Source organism: Camellia sinensis, chromosome 3 (assembly GCF_055761805.1).
Source record: "Camellia sinensis isolate YWXY chromosome 3, ASM5576180v1, whole genome shotgun sequence".
NCBI lineage: Eukaryota > Viridiplantae > Streptophyta > Magnoliopsida > Ericales > Theaceae > Camellia > Camellia sinensis.
Window position 1 is genome coordinate 143680561 of NC_138963.1, and position 18170 is coordinate 143698730.

The 18170-nt window shown below is 38.4% G+C and overlaps 2 protein-coding genes and 1 long non-coding RNA gene across 3 annotated transcripts in view; 1 reads left to right on the forward strand and 2 right to left on the reverse strand.

Moving 5' to 3' along the window:
* The window catches only part of LOC114286204 (YbaK/aminoacyl-tRNA synthetase-associated domain-containing protein), a 29019-nt gene that overhangs the window by 9715 nt on the left and 1134 nt on the right, over positions 1 to 18170 (reverse strand). Inside the window, exons 2-9 of the mRNA XM_028229304.2 lie at positions 5661 to 5720; positions 5499 to 5552; positions 5293 to 5353; positions 5038 to 5114; positions 1732 to 1781; positions 1527 to 1609; positions 1040 to 1110; positions 796 to 952 (exon numbers count right to left, since the gene is read on the reverse strand). Of these exons, the coding sequence (XP_028085105.2) occupies positions 796 to 952; positions 1040 to 1110; positions 1527 to 1609; positions 1732 to 1781; positions 5038 to 5114; positions 5293 to 5353; positions 5499 to 5552; positions 5661 to 5720 (613 nt within the window). The remainder of the gene's footprint in view (positions 1 to 795; positions 953 to 1039; positions 1111 to 1526; positions 1610 to 1731; positions 1782 to 5037; positions 5115 to 5292; positions 5354 to 5498; positions 5553 to 5660; positions 5721 to 18170) is intronic.
* On the forward strand, positions 14613 to 14930 carry LOC145822816 (uncharacterized). Its single transcript, XR_014364544.1, has 2 exons — positions 14613 to 14704; positions 14747 to 14930. It is a non-coding gene; the product is annotated as an uncharacterized LOC145822816 (long non-coding RNA).
* Positions 16757 to 18156, reverse strand: LOC145822815 (eukaryotic initiation factor 4A-13-like). Its single transcript, XM_082921072.1, has 2 exons — positions 17392 to 18156; positions 16757 to 17354 (listed from the first exon to the last, which is right to left on the reverse strand). The coding sequence occupies exons 1-2, from the start codon at positions 17781 to 17783 to the stop codon at positions 17294 to 17296; spliced, it is 453 nt and encodes a 150-aa protein (XP_082777198.1). The 5' UTR covers positions 17784 to 18156; the 3' UTR covers positions 16757 to 17293.

Here is an 18170-nt window from a genome sequence, read left to right on the forward strand (position 1 = left end):
AAAGTCCCCACGATAAGTAATCGAAAAGCTGAGAGAGGCCATCTCAAAAATACAAGGGATTTTCCAGACTTCCTTAAGAGGGAGGAAGGATCCTTCCTAGTTCCTACCAAGTTTATTGACCAAGCAGAGCCCGCAATATCAATATTAAACGAATCTATCCTTTACTAAATTGGGATGTGTGTTCATCCTAAAGTATATCAGTGGCTCTCTAAGGCCTCACTCGTACTTGATTAAAGGAGTGCGGTTCTTCCATACTTGTCTCACCTCACAGGAGTGACCCTTTGAGATTTGAGACACCAAGACTTCTATGAAAGTAACACGTTGTTAGTCCTTTTGCAACCCCGTACCAAAATAGATACTAAATACTGATATTTTTAAAATAAATAAAGAAAAGGAAAAAAGAAGAGGCTCTTGAAATAAGGTATGATGCATATCAAGTTGGTTGCCATAGTAGAGAACAAGAAGGCCTAAAGCTAAAAAAGATGACAGAATTGTGTATCAAAACTCTGAAAGCACCTTATGCCAACTGAAGTATGGGTCACTTTAGTTGCAATAAATAATCAAATAGACTCATTTTAAATGCCAAGTGATCAAGGTACAATAATTCCATTCCGGAAAGAACTAAAATGAGTGTGCATTGTAGAAATTAATCTAAGGAAAATATAACAGTAAAAGTAAATTACAAAATCACCAAAAGAACTTAACTGAACTAATAAAGTCAAGTTGATTTTATTCACAAACACGTGATTTTTTTTTTTTTAAGTCAAGTTGATTTAAGGCACACTAATTCCATACCTGTAACAGCTGTGGACTTATTATTCACAGACACGTGATTTTTTTCAGGAGCTTGCAAGGGAGCTGCTTTTGGTGGCTCTTCTGGCAGGGGTATGGCGTCAGATGGAACAAGAGCTGCTAGATCAGGAGGTTGATCCTTCCCTACTGAAGGGTTAGCCTTCAAGAAAGAAAATTCTTTTTGAATCACAAAATCCACTGAACAATAAGTAGGTGAATTCACTCAGGAAAACAAACTTGAAATTACCTCCAGGTCAACATAGGCTGGATTTTTTCCTATTGATTTTAGAAACTTGTCAAGATTGTGGGCATTAAGAGCTGAAACCAGCAAAATTATGAGACAAATTATTAGGTTGTGCTGTTACTCTCACAACAATGAACAGACTAAAAGTGGATTTTAAAGAGTCAAATTATCAACCAACAAAAACAGCAGATCTGTGAAAGTGTCATGTGGGAAATATAAAAACCAACAGAATAAGAGCACTTATAAACCAAAAAAAGAAAAATAAAAATTGAAGTTTTCAAAGAGAAGAACATTCTATATAAAGTGTTTTTCACACTTGTACACCGAATAAAATCAAGAGTCTTTAGAATTTCACAGTTGAAATAGATAACACAAATACCTCCAACCAAAGTCCCAATCAGAAAAGGTAAAGAAAATATCCCATAGTATCGAACACCAATACAAATAACCAAAATAAGTACAGTTTTCTTAAGAAACCATTCTCACTTACAGATTGATGTATCATTAGATAGCGGGTGGAAAAAGCAGCACTCTTGATCTTTAAACCCTTTATCCAACATCAAGGAGACATTCCTTCACAAAAGAGAAGCAAGGGGGGGAAAATAGGGTTTAAAAATGATATTACAACAGATGGATATTACAATTAAATTACAAATGATCTCAAAAAACGGCCTATAAAAGATTAGGAAGCATACCGGGCTGAATCATTCACTAGTGCAAAGGGAGTCACACAACCCAGAGGCACCTTAAAAATAATAAAGACAGAAGCAGTGTCAAGGAGTGAATCTCAGTCAAATCTATTAAAATATACATATATTACTGTTCAAGCGGAATGATATTATTGTTCAGGCAGCAGAATGATACTATATTGTTCACACAAATCAATTGCCCAAATAGAAATATTCTTTCTCCCAAGAATGACTGGATACAAAATAACATGATGGCACAAACCCCCAAGACCAAATTGAAAAGAAGATTTCCCAATCCAAAAATTAGAAGAACAACCATGCTTTATGCTCCAAAATCCAATGTAGTCAAATATATCCATTAAAGAAGCAAAGCTACTGAGATAGATCAGTTACAAAGCACACAAGCAAGAAAGAGACATGAATTCATGAGTGCCAACAAAATATAAGATGAGAATTTTCGCCACAATGATTTCCAAAAGACAGAAGTGAAAGGCTAAAAGAGGTGGAGTTTGAAGCAGCACCAAGCATCATGATTACCTTTGACCAAAAAATAGGGCCAAATAAAGAAGGCATAATAGAAGAGGTGAAGTTTACATATGAACCTTTATTTGTCTTCTTGCATCAAGGTGTAAGAGCATTTTACTACCCCCAAAAGAAAGAAAAAAAAAAAAAAAAAGGAATATATAACAAAGTTCAAGGAATGCTAGAAGGCACCCAACTCTCAAACAGAGACGCACAAACCAAACCTAGCCTAAGAAAATCCACTCACAACTTAAGTGGTTAACCTGGGAAAGAAAACACCAAGACCAAGCCTACAAAACAAAATTTCACAACCAAAGGGGCTAGGCCATGAACAAACTAAACATCCTCTCACAACTCAACAGCTTAGGTCACAAAAGAAAGTAAAGAGACTGTTGCACCTCTATTATTGGGTGCTTTTGCCCATATGTCTTTCACCACCCACTATTCTTTTGCTAGAGGTCAACTGGTCCCTCTCACTCTCACTCATGTTGTCGCTGATGGAGTTCACTGATAGTAGAACCATGCTGATTAGTCTTTGGTGCCCACTAATTCTCTCTCTGGTTGCTCTCTCATGCTAAAACTATAAATAAGAGTGCATGAGGGCTCCATGGATAGAAGCAACTAGGGAATAGTTTTTCCTTTTTCATTTTGACCGCCGAATCATCTTTTCAAAAATACAATCTAGGACCAAAACAAGTCTTGGCCATGTTTGAAGGGTGGATCATGTCTCTAATGTGTCTGCCTTAATAAATATATAATAAAATAAAATAATTTGGAGAAATCACATGGCATGTCTGACACATGTCTGAGAAATTGTGTCTGACATCTAGGGATGTACAAAAACCCGAACCATCTGACTAAACTGATCAATCTGAACCAAAAAATCAACCCACGGACGGTTTCTTAATAAACAACGGTCGGTAGCGGCTTTCAGTGAAAAAATCAATTTTTTCGGACGGGCCATAGTTTCATATACGTGGTAACCGAAAAGACCAATCTGACCTATATTTATTAAATTATATATAATTTTACTCGTGTATGCGTGTTATTGACTTTCGTATTACCCTTTATCTCTAAGCATTATAACCTGACAAGTGATAATGACTTTTAGCACTTGATTTTGATAGACTACTCTAGGGAGTAGGTTACATAGAGGTGATAGGATTCTTAGAACTAGTGCCTGACATTGATGTCCTTTTCTCTCCCTCTCTCTCGTTGTATCTCCTTCCTTCACATGTTCTGCTGTGACTTTCTCTTTTTTTGTATCTTCCTCCCTCACGCGCCTCTTCAGCTCTCTCACTCTCACTTACATGCATTCACCCCTTCTCTCTCTCTCTCTCTCTCACACACACACACACACACACACACACACCTGTTCTGCTCTCCCTCTTTTTTGGTATCTTCCTCACACCACTTCAGCTTTTTCTCACAGTCTCTCTCTCCCTCTTTCCCCTAAAATCCTTCATCTACTTCCATTATATCGATTTCCAGAACCTATCCATGACCGTGACTCAATGATGAAGAGTCAAACCCTAAACTAGGTTATTCCTAGTAAATTGATGTTGAACAACGGCCATGAACACTCGAAAGCACTTAGCAAAATAGATAAACACTCGTTGATTCTTGGTGAGTGTTAATCATTCCCTAATACAGCCTTTATTTTTTAGTGTTATGTCTTATCTTCTTCTCCAATTGACATTGAAACCCCTTTCTCTTTTGCTATTTTTTGTGTTTATGACTTTCCGTGACCCGTGCAACCCGACCAAGACCAACCACAAAACCGAATGTCACTTACGGTCGATTTCGAACAGCACATCAATCAAAAGAGGTTGATTATATCTTCAACCCATCATGGTCGGGTCAGTTGGCAAATTGATAGGAAAACCGATCCAATCTAGTGTTATTAGAGGCGATAGGCGCACCAAGGCACCAAGGTCTCCTGGGGCCTACGCTCAAGGCGCAAGGCGAGGGGCAGGCTTCACCGAAGTGAGGCGCATCTTGTACGGAAAAAAAATGTATAATTTAATATAAGTAAATAATTTAGGATTCAACATAAACAAATGAAATGTTAAACATTTAGTATTTTTTGGAGATTAGGTATTAGGGCTAATTTTTCTTATATCATTGATTTGGGATTGAATGCCCAATATATTGGCATCTGTAATAAGAGTAGGGATCTTCTACAGCTGCACCATATTAAATCAATGGTCAGATTTTAAACAAAACCTATTAAAGCAACAATAAAAAAAAAATAAAAAACCCTCAAGACGCAAACCTTAAGCCAATCAGGCACCTTATCACAGTCATCTAGCCTGGAACACTATAAGGCACAAACCTTGAGCCTAGACAGGACTTGGGCCTAGGCACACACCTAGGCGCGCCTTATTGAAGTCGCCTAGCCTGGAACACTACAAAGCGCAAACCTTGGGCTTAGATGGGACTCAAGCCTACTAATCGCACGCCTAGGTGCGCCTTTAATAACACTGATCCAATCGGACCCGTGAATAACCCTACTGACACCTTTCAGACAACATCATAGCTACCAAAACGGTGTCCATGCTTCTTAGCTTTAGCGTGTAGTTTATCTCAGAAACAACATTAGAAAGCAGGGACAACATATTTCTTTTTTACTCATCTTTTTTATTTACTTTTTTATTTTATTTTTTTTTGGGTGGAGGTAGGGGGTTACTGCCTTGCCAGGCTATTGCAAGCAAAGAAAGAGAGCATATGACATTCTCAGTTGATTAAATAAAACATCACAGGCACAAAGAATTAATAGCATATACGTGCCTGAAGTATTTCTGGTAGTGCTTCTTCATGAGCCATTCTTAAACCTGCTTTTCCCAAACCAAGCCTCTGAGATAGAACTGCTCAGCTTCAATGCCACAAATAACTCCCATAAACATCTAAGATAGTAAAAACCTAAAAGGCTACAAACCAATCAAAAGAACATATAGAAAACCAAGTCTAGTAACATCTATCTAAGTCAATTGAGCAGCTTGAGCTTTAGAATTTAGATGAAGCAATCAGAGGTATATTTATTACCCTTCAGATCTACTTTGGTATCTGCCAAAGCAGAAACAATGTAAAACCTATGTTTCTTATCCTGCACATAAAAGCAAGTGCAAGTATGAAGTATCAAGCCATTAATATAGAGGAAAAGAAGGTGCGGATATTGAAATATCAGAAGGGAGATGGAAGTGTGAGGGGTAACAAAATAGAGTGCCTTTCCAACTCTTGAAATATCATACCTTTAAGAATAGATTTTTACTCAATGCGCCTTTCATATGACCAACATATTTAGCCTGATGGTAAACAAATGAAGTTGCTTTACAGAACACACAAAAAACAGGAGAGAGAGAGAGGGAAAGAGAGAGAGAGAGAGAGAAAGAGAAGAATTGTTTTTTTATTACCTGAGCTTCAACTGTCAAAACAATAGGATGATCATATTGGATAAAATCAACTTGAAGCTCCTAAACATCACCAATGGAAAACAAGGTGTTTCAAGAGAATAGAATATACAAAATCTCACTTATCAACAATTCATATCAAGAGTAAATATCAAGTTATTCACCAAAACACACATTTGGATTCCAAATATAAAATAATTCTTCTGCTAAGAAAATTAAGATAGGTTACTATCTGGTCAAATTACATCACCATCACATAAATAACAAATGGTAGCCCCTAAAGCTCCATTTTTTAGCCGTAAAATATTTTCATGTACAATGATTTTGCTCCAAAAAAACAAAAATTTCCTTCCGGTGTTTAGTTAGCATTTAAAATATTCTCTACAACAAAAACTTTAATAAAGAACCAATTATAAAGTAGATTTTAAAAAGAATAAAGGAAAATGATTTTCATACATAATTTTCATGCAGAATTGAACACAAATGATGTGGCAATGTCATTCTTACAATTATGAACAATAGTAATGAGAATTTTAACTTTCAATAAGTGGATATGAATGTGACATGTCATTATATATACAATTTTTGTATACAAATTCTATTTGTATATCATTACTAAAGAATAAAAGAAGACAAGGATTGAATGTAACAAAAATAACAAATCCAAAACCTAATTTCGATCAATTGCTCAACCATAATATATGTATATGTATAGGTGTGTATATACATATTTAGAGAGAGAGAGAGAGAACAACAACGTTCAATGTGTATGAAAGTAGTGAAACTTGAAATATACTTCAAGTAGTGTCCGTGATGAGAAATAAAAATAACTACGGAATTTTTAAACGTAAATCATTTTACACTTTATGATGTAAAATATTTTACTCACTTTTCGGCCAACCAAACGACAGGAAATAGGTAAAATAAAATATTTTACAACGAAACAAACAAAGCCTAAATGTAAGTTATAAATTGGTTCCTGTGTTACCAGAAAACACCAATACCCTAACGAATTACGTAGTGAATTACGTAGTGGTATGCACATTCCGAAACATGATACACTTTCATTCCAAAATGGTAAATTTAGTGATCCGAAACGATCCCAAAAAAATTTCCCAATATATTTCCTTAAATGTTACCTTAAGAGGAAAACAATCAAATATAATGAACTAAAATCTAAGTTGACTTAAATTTTGGCAAGACGAAAATATCAAAAATGAAATATATATATATATATATTGATAGATGCCTAATAATTAGAAGAAAATTACTCTAGAAGTACCTTAAATTCTTAAATGTAATATATACAAAGTGTACCCCTATCGTACTACATTTTAGAGCATGGAGCATAACATGTTCACATTCCCCGTTCCACATACCGGAACGATCCACGTTCCAGGTAACATAGATTGGCTCCAATACAATATATATCCAAAACAAGTCACCTTCAACAAGATGCTATGATATTCAAACAAACCCCGTGTTTCCATTTCCAAATATTAAAAACTTCATCATTTCATTCAATTGAACAAATGTTAGTTTTATGCAGCAGAGGAAGGGTAAAAGATGAGCAAATTTTGTTGCAAGTGAGAGGCAAATCACGATCATCCCTTTAATTGTAAGAAAAATTGATGAAAATCATGGAAAGAAGAAAAAGAGCAAATTTGGAATTTCACATGAAACACATTTAGGACATTAAGAATTAAAGATTTGGAATTATTTTGAGTCTTCATGTCATTATAGTAGGTTTTACTAATTAAGGGTACACTAGTAATTCCAATAATTATAGGACATGGGTTGTAGGGGTTGCCCATGAATTTTATTTTGGGTCAAGTTATTAAATGGGTTAATATCTATGGGTTTTATTATGTCTAAAATAATCTTAGTGGTCAAAAATCCAAATTTCCTATTTTGATATTGAAGTCAAATTAGAAGTCATTAAAGTTTCCTATTATGATTGAAGTATAATTGGAAGTCATAGTTGGTCTAGAATATTAGTAGTTGCTAAATATTTTTAATTTCTAAATTTAAGTTATAGTCCTTATACAATTAGGAGAGTCTTTACCCTATAAATAGATGTGTAATTTCAATGATTTGAAAAGAGTTATTATTATGAAAATTTGAGATTGTGTTTGTGTAATTGGCCTATCCTTTGTGAGGGTGAAGCATCTCTCTCTCTCTCTCTCTCTCTCTCTCTCTCTCTCTCTCGCGCAAGGTTACTGTTCGCAATGCTTAGAACAGCCACCCGACATCCCCTAAACACTTGTGTTTTCATTCCCAAAACCCTACCCTTTTACAAACCCTTAAACTCCTATTTTTTCAAATACTTTTGCAACCAAAAAATCTAGCCCTATATAGTCTATTGTTACTGCTTCTAGTATACTTAACTCAGCTCACTACTTGTACGAAAGTAATCCCTTCTCGTCGTACATCAGTTTGGTATCAGAGCTTCAAGATCCTACCTTGTTCATTACCAATCTTTTGATGAAATTTCTTTTTTTATTACAATGTTGACAAGCATTGAATTAAATTGGAAGTTTGAAGCCTTGTCAATAAATTATAGAGCTACTAAGAAAGATGTTGCGATATTAAAGGAGGATTTTGCGATAATTAAGGAGGATGTTGCAACAATAAAGAGTGATGTGCATACTATCAAGACAACTTTGAATGGATTGAAAGCTTCCACGGAAAGATTGTTGGTTGCTATTTTACAAAAGACTAATATACAGGAGTAAAACGTTGATAGTGTAGAATATTTTGAAGAAACTATGAAAGAGCAAGATGAACATGTTGCTAATATTGAGAACATTGAAGAAATGAAGGCAAAAATTAATTTGCTTACTAACCCCGTAAACTGTCTGCTACAACGGTCCGACACGACCATACCGTGTCTCCTATCCTGTTTTTTTTTTTTATTTCTCATTTTTTATTATTATTAAAACTACAAGTGGTCTCATTTAAAACTACACAGTTTTACACACCCAGCACCCCATTGACACAGACCACCCACTCACACAACGCATGGGGTCTCAATTTTTATTATTATTAAAAAAGCCCACCCAAGTGGTCTCATTTTTTATTATTATTAAAACATGGTCTAATCATTACCCTCATGTTTTTCACTGGCAGTGTCCACCTTTTGTACTCCACTTTCTTTTTTTTATTTTCTTTCTTTATTTTTTTTTTTTCATTAAAAAAAAAAAAAAAAAAAAAAAAAAAAAAAACCAACCATTGCAGATTTTCACAACATCGTGGGCCACGAACCCACGTGAACCATTCTCCTTTTTCCCTCACTCTCTCGTTTTGATTTCCCATCTCTTCTTATTATTTCTTCCTTTTTTTTTTTTATTTCTCTTTCACTTTATTTTTTCATCTTTTTTTTTCATTGTTATTTCTTTGCACCAACACACAACAAAACATTAAAAAAAAAAAAAAAAAAAAAAAAAAAAAATTCAAACCACACCACGTTCCCACCAACCTGTATAATATATTATACTCTCTTATCCTTTGCCATATTACCTTTATTTCTTTTATTTTATATTCCCTTTTCCATTAAAAATAAATAAATAAATAAATAAATAAATAAATAAACAAAAACCAAAAATATACAGATTTGCACACCAAACTTTCCCTTATTTTATTCATGTCGGGGCTCACCCCGATCACCATTTTACATAAAAAAAAAAAAAAAAAAAACAAAAACAAAACAAAAAAAAAAAAAAAAAACCAAACAAACAAAAAAAACATCCACAGGCGGGATTTTGCTTCTCTACTCTGCCACCGGTCTCTTCTTCTTGCCTCCGTCCTGGACGGCCCTTGCCGGTGTTGCCTCTATGTTTCCTAGACCACCAAGCAGGTTGCCTCCCCCCTGCTCCTCCACTGCAGCATACGGCGGCCCTCCAAATCGGAACATCACAGTGGCCTTCCGCTTCAGCTCCTTATTTTCTGCCCTTAGCACGCTTATCTCTGCTCGCGCATCCTTATACATGCGTTGGAGCAGAGCCAGCTGGGAGTTTAACTGTTGCACCTCATTTGTCCTGCTACAATGGTCCGACATGACCCCGTAAACTGTCCTGCTACATCGGTCCGACATGACCCCGTAAACTGTCTTCAACAACGGTCCGACATGACCCCGTAAACTGTCTGCTCCAACGGTCCGACATGACCCCATAAACTGTCTTCTACATCGGTCTGACACGACCACACAGTGTCTGCTACAACGGTCCGACATGACCCCGTAAACTGTCTTCTACACCGGTCCGACATGACCTCGTAAACTGTCTGCTACAACGGTCCGACATGACCCCGTAAACTGTCTGCTACAACGGTCCGACACGACCATACCGTGTCTCCTATCCTGTTTTGTTTTTTATTTATCAGTTTACTTTTCTGTTTTGTTACTCTCTTCAAACTCAAGTTGGTTAGTTCCTATCCTCCTTGAGTTTGAGGGGGGCTGTTAATGTACACTAAACCTAACCCACTAACCTAACCCACTACATCCACCCCACTAAAACCTACCACTACACACCTCCACTACTTCTCACCCACTCCACCTACCACCTCCACTTTACCTACTACCACCACCCACTCTACACCTACTACTCCCAAAACCTCTCTATATATAGGACTTGTAATATACAGATATAAAGATCAATAAACACAACAATCTTGTAATACATCAAAACATCAATCAATAATACATTAGAATTTACCTACACCTACCACCACCTACTACCACACCTACTACACCTACCACCAATTTACCCTCACCTACTACCCAAACCCTCTCCTATATAATGAGCTACTCTGATTTGTAATATAACATATCAATTAATCAATCATCATATCAATCAATAATACATTTATTTTTTTACATGGTATCAGAGCAGGTTTAGAACCTAATATTTTCGCTTCCCCGGCGGGCGGCAACCTCACCTTAGCCGTCCGCCGGACCTCAACCTAGTCCGCTAGAATTTTCTACACATACCTTCACTCTTCTTTACCACCTCGCCGAAACAAACCCAAAATCCCTCTGGGACATTTCGTCGAACACCACAAGACCATAGATCAGCTTTAGCACCATCGTTTCGAAGCTGTTCCGGCCAAGCAGAGAACCCAAAATCGGAGACTTTGAGATCACCATTTTCATCAAGTAGGAGGTTTTCAGACTTGAGATCGCGGTGGGAGACACCGCGGCTATGGCAGAAATCGACTGCGGAGATCAGCCGCTGGAAGTACGTTCCTCTTTAAGTTGAGGAAACAGGCTGCTAACCCGACTTTCTTCAAACACCTTCTTCAGTGAAATCGGCGCCACCTCAAACACCTCCACCGTCACCGCCAGCCTTCCTTTTCTCCCCTTCGTGGCCCTCTGCATCCTCATCTTGAAATCCTTCACCTGCGCCACCTTATAGCTTAGCCCTTTCCCAGATGAAGACATCGGCCTCGTCCCCTGCTTTTTTCAACGCATTCGAGTTCATTTCATCGCTGTCATCTGGGTTTGATCTATCGCTCTTGTTCGAGAACAAGAGGAGAGTTGGGTCGCTGTTCACGTCGAGGTGCTCTGCTTCGGCGATCATGGAGAAGATAGAGGCGGCGGGAAAAGGGCCATTAGGAGCTTCGAAATTAACCTCCGAGCTTCAGAGGAAATCCATGGCGGAAATTCCAACTCTGCTTTGAAAACCTTTCTATACATGTTCATGAGGGTCTCATCTTGAAATCACAAAAAAAAAATAAATAAATAAATAAATAAAAATAAAAATAAATAAAAAAACAAAAACAAGTGGATCTGACAGTCCACTCTCACCCATGACACACACACCCACGGGATTGACAGACACGCATGATTTACTACTGCTAAAATTTTTTTTTTATTATTCTATTTTTTGCCAACCCATAGGTCCCAATTCTCTCTCTTCTTTTTTCCAACATAATCATCCATCCCAACACACACGCACATGCATAAAGAGAGCCATTTTATTTTTTTATTATTCAAACAACACCACACTGTCATCCCACTATCCCTTTTATTTATTTTATTTTATTTTATTTTATTTTTTTGTCAAAATCAAAAAAAAAAAAAAAAAAAAAAAAAAAAAAAAAAACATCCATTCACATGGCATGTCCCTCAGCCTTTTGACAAATTCTTTGTCTTTTTCTTCTTATCCCCGTCTTTATCATTTTCGTTTTTCCTATATATATATATATATAAAATAAAATAAAATAAAAAAAATAAAAAAAAAAAACCAAATTTATACAGCTTTGCACAACAACTTAGTTTTATTTATCTTAGGGATCAACCCTGATTACAGTTCTCCACAAAAAAATAAAAAAAAAATAAAAAAATAAAAAAAAAAAAACAACAACAACAACAAAAACAAACACCACATCCACAGGCGGGAGTTTTTCTTATCTACTCTGCCGCCGGTCTCTTCTTCTTGCCTCCGTCCTGCGCAGCCCTTGCCGGTGTTGCCTCCGTGCTTCCTAGACCTCCAAGCAAGTTGCCTCCTCCCTGCTCCTCCACTACAGCATATGGTGGCCCTCCAAATCGGAACATCACGGTGGCCTTCCGCTTCAGCTCCTTATTCTCTGCCTTTAGCACGCTTATCTCTGCTCGCGCATCCTTATACATGCGTTGGAGCAGAGCCAGCTGGGAATTTAAATGCTGCATCTCATTTGTCCTACTCTGCAGCCGGTTCGACAAATTTGTGACCGCTGTCATGGTTTCCACGCATGACTTCAGAGTATACTGATTAGCCTCAATATCAGTTTGCACCGCCATTTTTTGCTCCACCGACCGCATCGGAAAGTTCAATGGAGCAAAACCAGAGGTGTTTGGTTGCGGTTCACTGGCCACCGCACCAGTTATTTCTCTTGTGGGCTCGTTCAGTTCTGGAAAGAGCGTGAGCAGGTTCTGGGTAGCTGGACGGGAAGAAGAGGCCATGTTTTTGGGTTGCTAAGTGTTTCAGAAAAGGGTTGGTTTCCGGGTGTTTCAAGATTTGCAGAGACAAGCTCTCCGAGCGTTCAGAGGTTTCAGACTAGTATGCACAGCCTTCGCCTCAACCTTGTTTTAAATAGCCAGGGCCAGCCACGCGCATCGCGCGCCTCTTGACGCCCGACAAACTGGCACGCCTTTTTATGGCACATCTTTTGATAAAGTGGGCACGCCTTTTGATGGCATGCCTTTTTGAAAAATTGGGCACACCTTTTGAGGGTGCGACTTTTTAAGGGTCCGACAAGACTCTGTAAACTGTCCTGACATAGATTCCGGTTAGTTTCTACAAGGGTCCGACAAGACTCTGTAAACTGTCCCGACATTAATTTCGGTTAGCTCCTTTATGGGTCCGACAAGACTCTGTAAACTGTCCCGACATTGATTCCGGTTAGTTTCTACAAGGGTCCAGCAAGACTCCGTAAACTGTCACCACAACTGTCACAACATTGTCTTCTACAACGGTCCGACATGACCCCATAAACTGTCTTCTACAACGGTCCGACATGACCCCATAAACTGTCTTCTACAACGGTCTGACACCGCCATCGAGTGTCCTCTACAACGTTATGACACCACCATTCAGTGTCTTCACCAATGGTCTGACACGACCATACAGTGTCTCATATCCTTTTTTATTTTTATGTATTTTCTTGTTTTGTTCCTCTCTTCAAACTCAAGTTGGTTAGTTTCTATCCTCCTTGAGTTTGCGGGGGGCTGTTAGAATTTACCTACACCTACCACCACCTACTACCACACCTACTACACCTACCACCAATTTACCCTCACCTACTCCTCACCTACTACCCAAACCCTCTCCTATATAATGAGCTACTCTGATTTGTAATATAACATATCAATTAATCAATCATCATATCAATCAATAATACATTTATTTTTTTACAGAAAGCATGATAGATCATCATGATCAAGGTTCTAAAGCCAATGACACAAAAAATGATGGAAATGAACTTTCTGCTCTTAACAAGAAAATGAAGTTCACATTAAGTTTATTATTCTTAATAAATTCGATGTGGTAGTGATGACAACTTTGAACTTTTTGATTTTCTCATCGTTCGTTCAAAACAATCAATTTGAATGGTTGCAAGTGCAATATTCCATAATCCTCATACTTCAATATTATAAAACTCGAGGTCGAGCTTTTTCAAATGCAGAGGAGAATGATGAAGATCATGGAAAGAAAAAAAAAGCAAATCTAGAATTTCACATGAAGCACATTTAGGACATCAAGAATTAAAGATTTGAAATTATTTTGAGTCTTCATGTCATTATAGTAGGTTTCAGTAATTAAAAGTACAATGGTAATTCCAATAATTGTAGGACATGGGTTGTAGGGGTTACCTATGGATTTTATTTTGGATCAAGTTATTAAATGGGTTATTATATATGGGTTTTATCATGTCTAAAATAATCTTAGTAGTCAAAAGTCTAAATTTCCTATTTTGATATTAAAGTAGAATTAGAAGTCATTAAAGTTTCGTATTATGATTGAATTAGAATTGGAAGTCATAGTTAGTCTAGAATATTAGTAGTTCCTAAATATTTTTAGTTTCTAAATTTGAGTTATAGTCCTTATAGAATTAGGAGAGTCTTTACCCTATAAATAGATGTGTAATCTCAATGATTCGAGAAGAGTTATTATTATGAAAATTTGAGATTGTATTTCTGTGATTGGCCTATCCCTTGTGAGGTTGAAGCACTCTCTCTCTCTCTCTCTCCAGCAAGGTTACTGTTCGCAGTGCTTAAAAAAGTCAACCAACAGCCCCTAAACACTTGTGTTTTCATTTCCAAAGCCCTACCCTTTTACAAGCCTTTAAACTTTTATTTTTTCAAATACTTTTGCAGTCACAAAATTTCACAAAATCTAATTGTAAGAAATAATGTATAGAGAAAGAGAGAGAATAAATTGTATGTATTATTATTGATTGATATATTGATGTCTATTACAATGATTCATGATTCCTATATATAGAAGAGGGTGAGTGTGTAGTAGGTAAGGAGTAGGTGAAGTGGAGGTGGTAGTGGTGTAGTGGGTTAGGTTTAGTGGAGTAGGTGAGGTGGTAGTGGTGTATTGGGTTAGGTTTAGTGGAGTAGGTGAGGTGGTAGTGGTGTAGTGGGTTAGGTTTAGTGGAGTAGGTTTAAGTGGGTGAAGTAGGTGGAGAGTAGGTGGATTTTAACAGCCCCCCGCAAACTCAAGGGGGATAGGAACTAACCAACTTGAGTTTGGAGAGAGTAACAAAACAAGAAAATACATAAAAATAAAAGAGGATAAGAGACACTGTATGGTCGTGTCAGACCATTGGTGAAGACACTGGATGGTGGTGTCATAACGTTGTAGAGGACACTGTATGGGGGTGTCATAACCATGTAGAGGACACTGTATGGTGGTGTCATAACGGTGTAGAGGACACTGGATGGCGGTGTCAGACCGATGTAGAAGACAGTTTATGGGGTCATGTCGGACCGTTGTAGCAGACAGTTTACGGGGTCATGTCGGACCGTTGTAGCAGACACTGTGTGGTCGTGTCAGACCGTTGTAGAAGACAGTTTATGGGGTCATGTCGGACCGTTGTAGCAGGACAGTTTACGGGGTCTTGCTGGACCCTTGTAGAAACTAACCGAAATCAATGTCGGGACAGTTTACAGAGTCTTGTCGGACCCATGAAGGAGCTAACCGGAATCAATGTCGGGACAGTTTACAGAGTCTTGTCGGACCCTTGAAGGAGTTAACCGGAATCAATGTCGGGACAGTTTACAGAGTCTTGTCGGACCCATGAAGGAGCTAACCGGAATCAATGTCGGGACAGTTTACAGAGTCTTGTCGGACCCATAAAGGAGCTAACCGGAATCAATGTCGAGACAGTTTACAGAGTCTTGTCGGACCCTTGGAAAAGCTAACCGGAATCAAATGTCGGGACAGTTTACTGAGTCTTGTCGGACCCATGAAGGAGCTAACCGGAATCAATGTCGGGACAGTTTACAGAGTCTTGTCGGACCCATGTAGAAGTTGCACCCTCAAAAGGTGTGCCCAATTTTGTCAAAAAGGCGTGCCATCAAAAGGCGTGCCCAATCCATAAAAAGGCGTGCCATCAAAAGGCGTGCCCAATCCATAAAAAGACGTGCCATCAAAAGGCGAGCCCAAGTCATAAAAAGATGTGCCGGACATGATGGCGAGGCACGTGAGTGCCTTGACTGGCGCGCCCGTTTGTCGTCTGGCGTCAAGTGGCGCGCGATACGCGTGGCTGCCTCGCTATTTAACCAAGGTTGATGCTGAGGCTGAGGCAGACAAAAAAACTTCTGAAAATCCTCTGAAAACAACTCTTCCTTTGCTGAGAAAGAAACTCTGTAATACTCTGTAACCAACCCGTCTCTGAAACACTCAGCAACATAGCCTCTTCTTCCCGTCCAGCTACCCAGAACATGGCCTCCTCTTCCCGTGGTCTGCTCACGCTCTTTCCAGAACTGAACGAGTCCACAAGAGAAATAACTGGTGCGGTGACCAGTGAACCTCAACCAAACACCTCTGGTTTTGCTCCGTTGAACTTTCCGATGCGGTCGGTGGAGCAAAAAATGGCGGTGCAGTCGGATGTGGAGGCCAATCAGTATACCTTGAAGTCATGTGTGGAAACCATGACTGCGGTTACAAATTTGTCGAACCGGCTGCAGAGTAGGACAAATGAGGTGCAGCAGTTAAACGCCCAACTGTCTCTGCTCCAACGCATGTATAAGGATGCGCGAGCAGAGATAAGTGTGCTAAAGGCGGAAAACAAGGAGCTGAAATGGAAGGCCAGTTTTATGTTCCGATTTGGAGGGCCGCCATATGCTGCAGTGGAGGAGCAGGGAGTAGTGATCATGCCCAGTGGAGTGGGAAACACGGAGGCAACACCGGCAAGGGCCGCCCAAGACGGTGGCAAGAAGAAAAGACCGGCGGAATAGGCGAGAAGAAAAATCCCACTGTTTCGATTTGTGTTGGTTGTGTTTTGTTTTGTTTTGTGTTTTTTTATTTTTATTTTTTTTATTTTTTTTTTATGGTGTAAAATGCTGATCGGGGTTGATCCCCGGCATGAAGAAATGACAAGTTTGTAAAATGTTGTTTTTTTTTTTTTTTTTTTTTTGTTTTTGTTTTTGTTTTTGTTTTGGGAGTGTTTTGTTGAAAAAATAAAAATAAAATGAAAGAAAACAAGGGAGAAAGAAAATAGATAAAAAATATTTATAGATGGATTATATGAAAAACATCAGTGCGATTGTTTCAAAATAAAGTGGGGTATTTAAAAAAGAGGAAAAGTGACTTGGAAAAAATAAATAAAAATAAGTGATTTTTGAAATCAAATGGAGGAGAGAGAGGGACAAACCCATGTAATAAAGTGGAGAGAGAGTCGGTGAGTGGGGTGCAAAAGGTGAAGGAGAAATGATGGATTGAAAATGGTTTGGGTCAAAAGTGGACACTGTTAGTGGGGAACATGAGTGCATTGATTATTTGATATAATAATAATAATAATAAAAATAAAAAGTTAGAACAGTTGGAGAGAATGAGTGGAGTATGGTAAGGGTTTCATCCAAAGCCAAAATTCCTGCAGCGAATCACTTCGCAAATCCTAGCATGAGCTTTTTCTCTTTCCAGGCTTATTCATGAATTTCCTGGTGATTTCAAGAGCCTCTGGTGGCATTGTGGCAGAGAACACCCCAACCTGAATTTTGGGTGGCAGCAACTGAGAACACCCCAACCTGGATTTTGGGTGGCAGCAACTGGAAAATATCATAGATCTGATTTTTAAAAAACCTCGTGACAGCATTTCATCAGCTTCATCCAAGACAAACATTTTGATGTAAACAGGGCGAAGTGATTGTCTCCGCAACATGTCAAACACACGACCAGGAGTACCAACAACAACATGAACCCCACTGGAGAGAATGCGCTGATCTTCGCGCACACTAGTCCCTCCAACACAAGCATGAACCTTCACACTTTGCTGGGCAAGTTCAAGAGTGGGTGGAAGAACCAAAGCTTGGCACTCAACCAAGCTATAATCTAGCTGCTGCAGAATTCCAGAGCAGAATGTTGCAGTGTTTCCAGTTCCAGACTGTCTCGTCATATGAGGTGAAGAATTCTTCTCCATCAGCCTCACACATGACTACAGTTGCACAAATCTTTGTTGATTTTATCAGCGGAATAGGTTGAGGTCCGGCGGGCGGCTAAGGTGAGGTTGCCGCCCGCCGGGGAAGCGAAAATACTAGGTTTTAAACCAGCTCTGATACCATGTAAGAAATAATGTATAGAGAAAGAGAGAGAATAAATTGTATGTATTATTATTGATTGATATATTGATGTCTATTACAATGATTCATGATTCCTATATATAGAAGAGGGTGAGTGTGTAGTAGGTAAGGAGTAGGTGAAGTGGAGGTGGTAGTGGTGTAGTGGGTTAGGTTTAGTGGAGTAGGTGAGGTGGTAGTGGTGTATTGGGTTAGGTTTAGTGGAGTAGGTGAGGTGGTAGTGGTGTAGT

Coding starts and splice junctions, on each gene's coding strand:
- LOC145822815 (XM_082921072.1), bottom strand. CDS start 17,783: ATGGAGAAGAATTCTTCACCTCATATGACGAGACAGTCTGGAACTGGA. Junction 17,355..17,391: donor TGCTGCCACCCAAAATCCAG/GTTGGGGTGTTC, acceptor CCCAAAATTCAG/GTTGGGGTGTTCTCTGCCAC.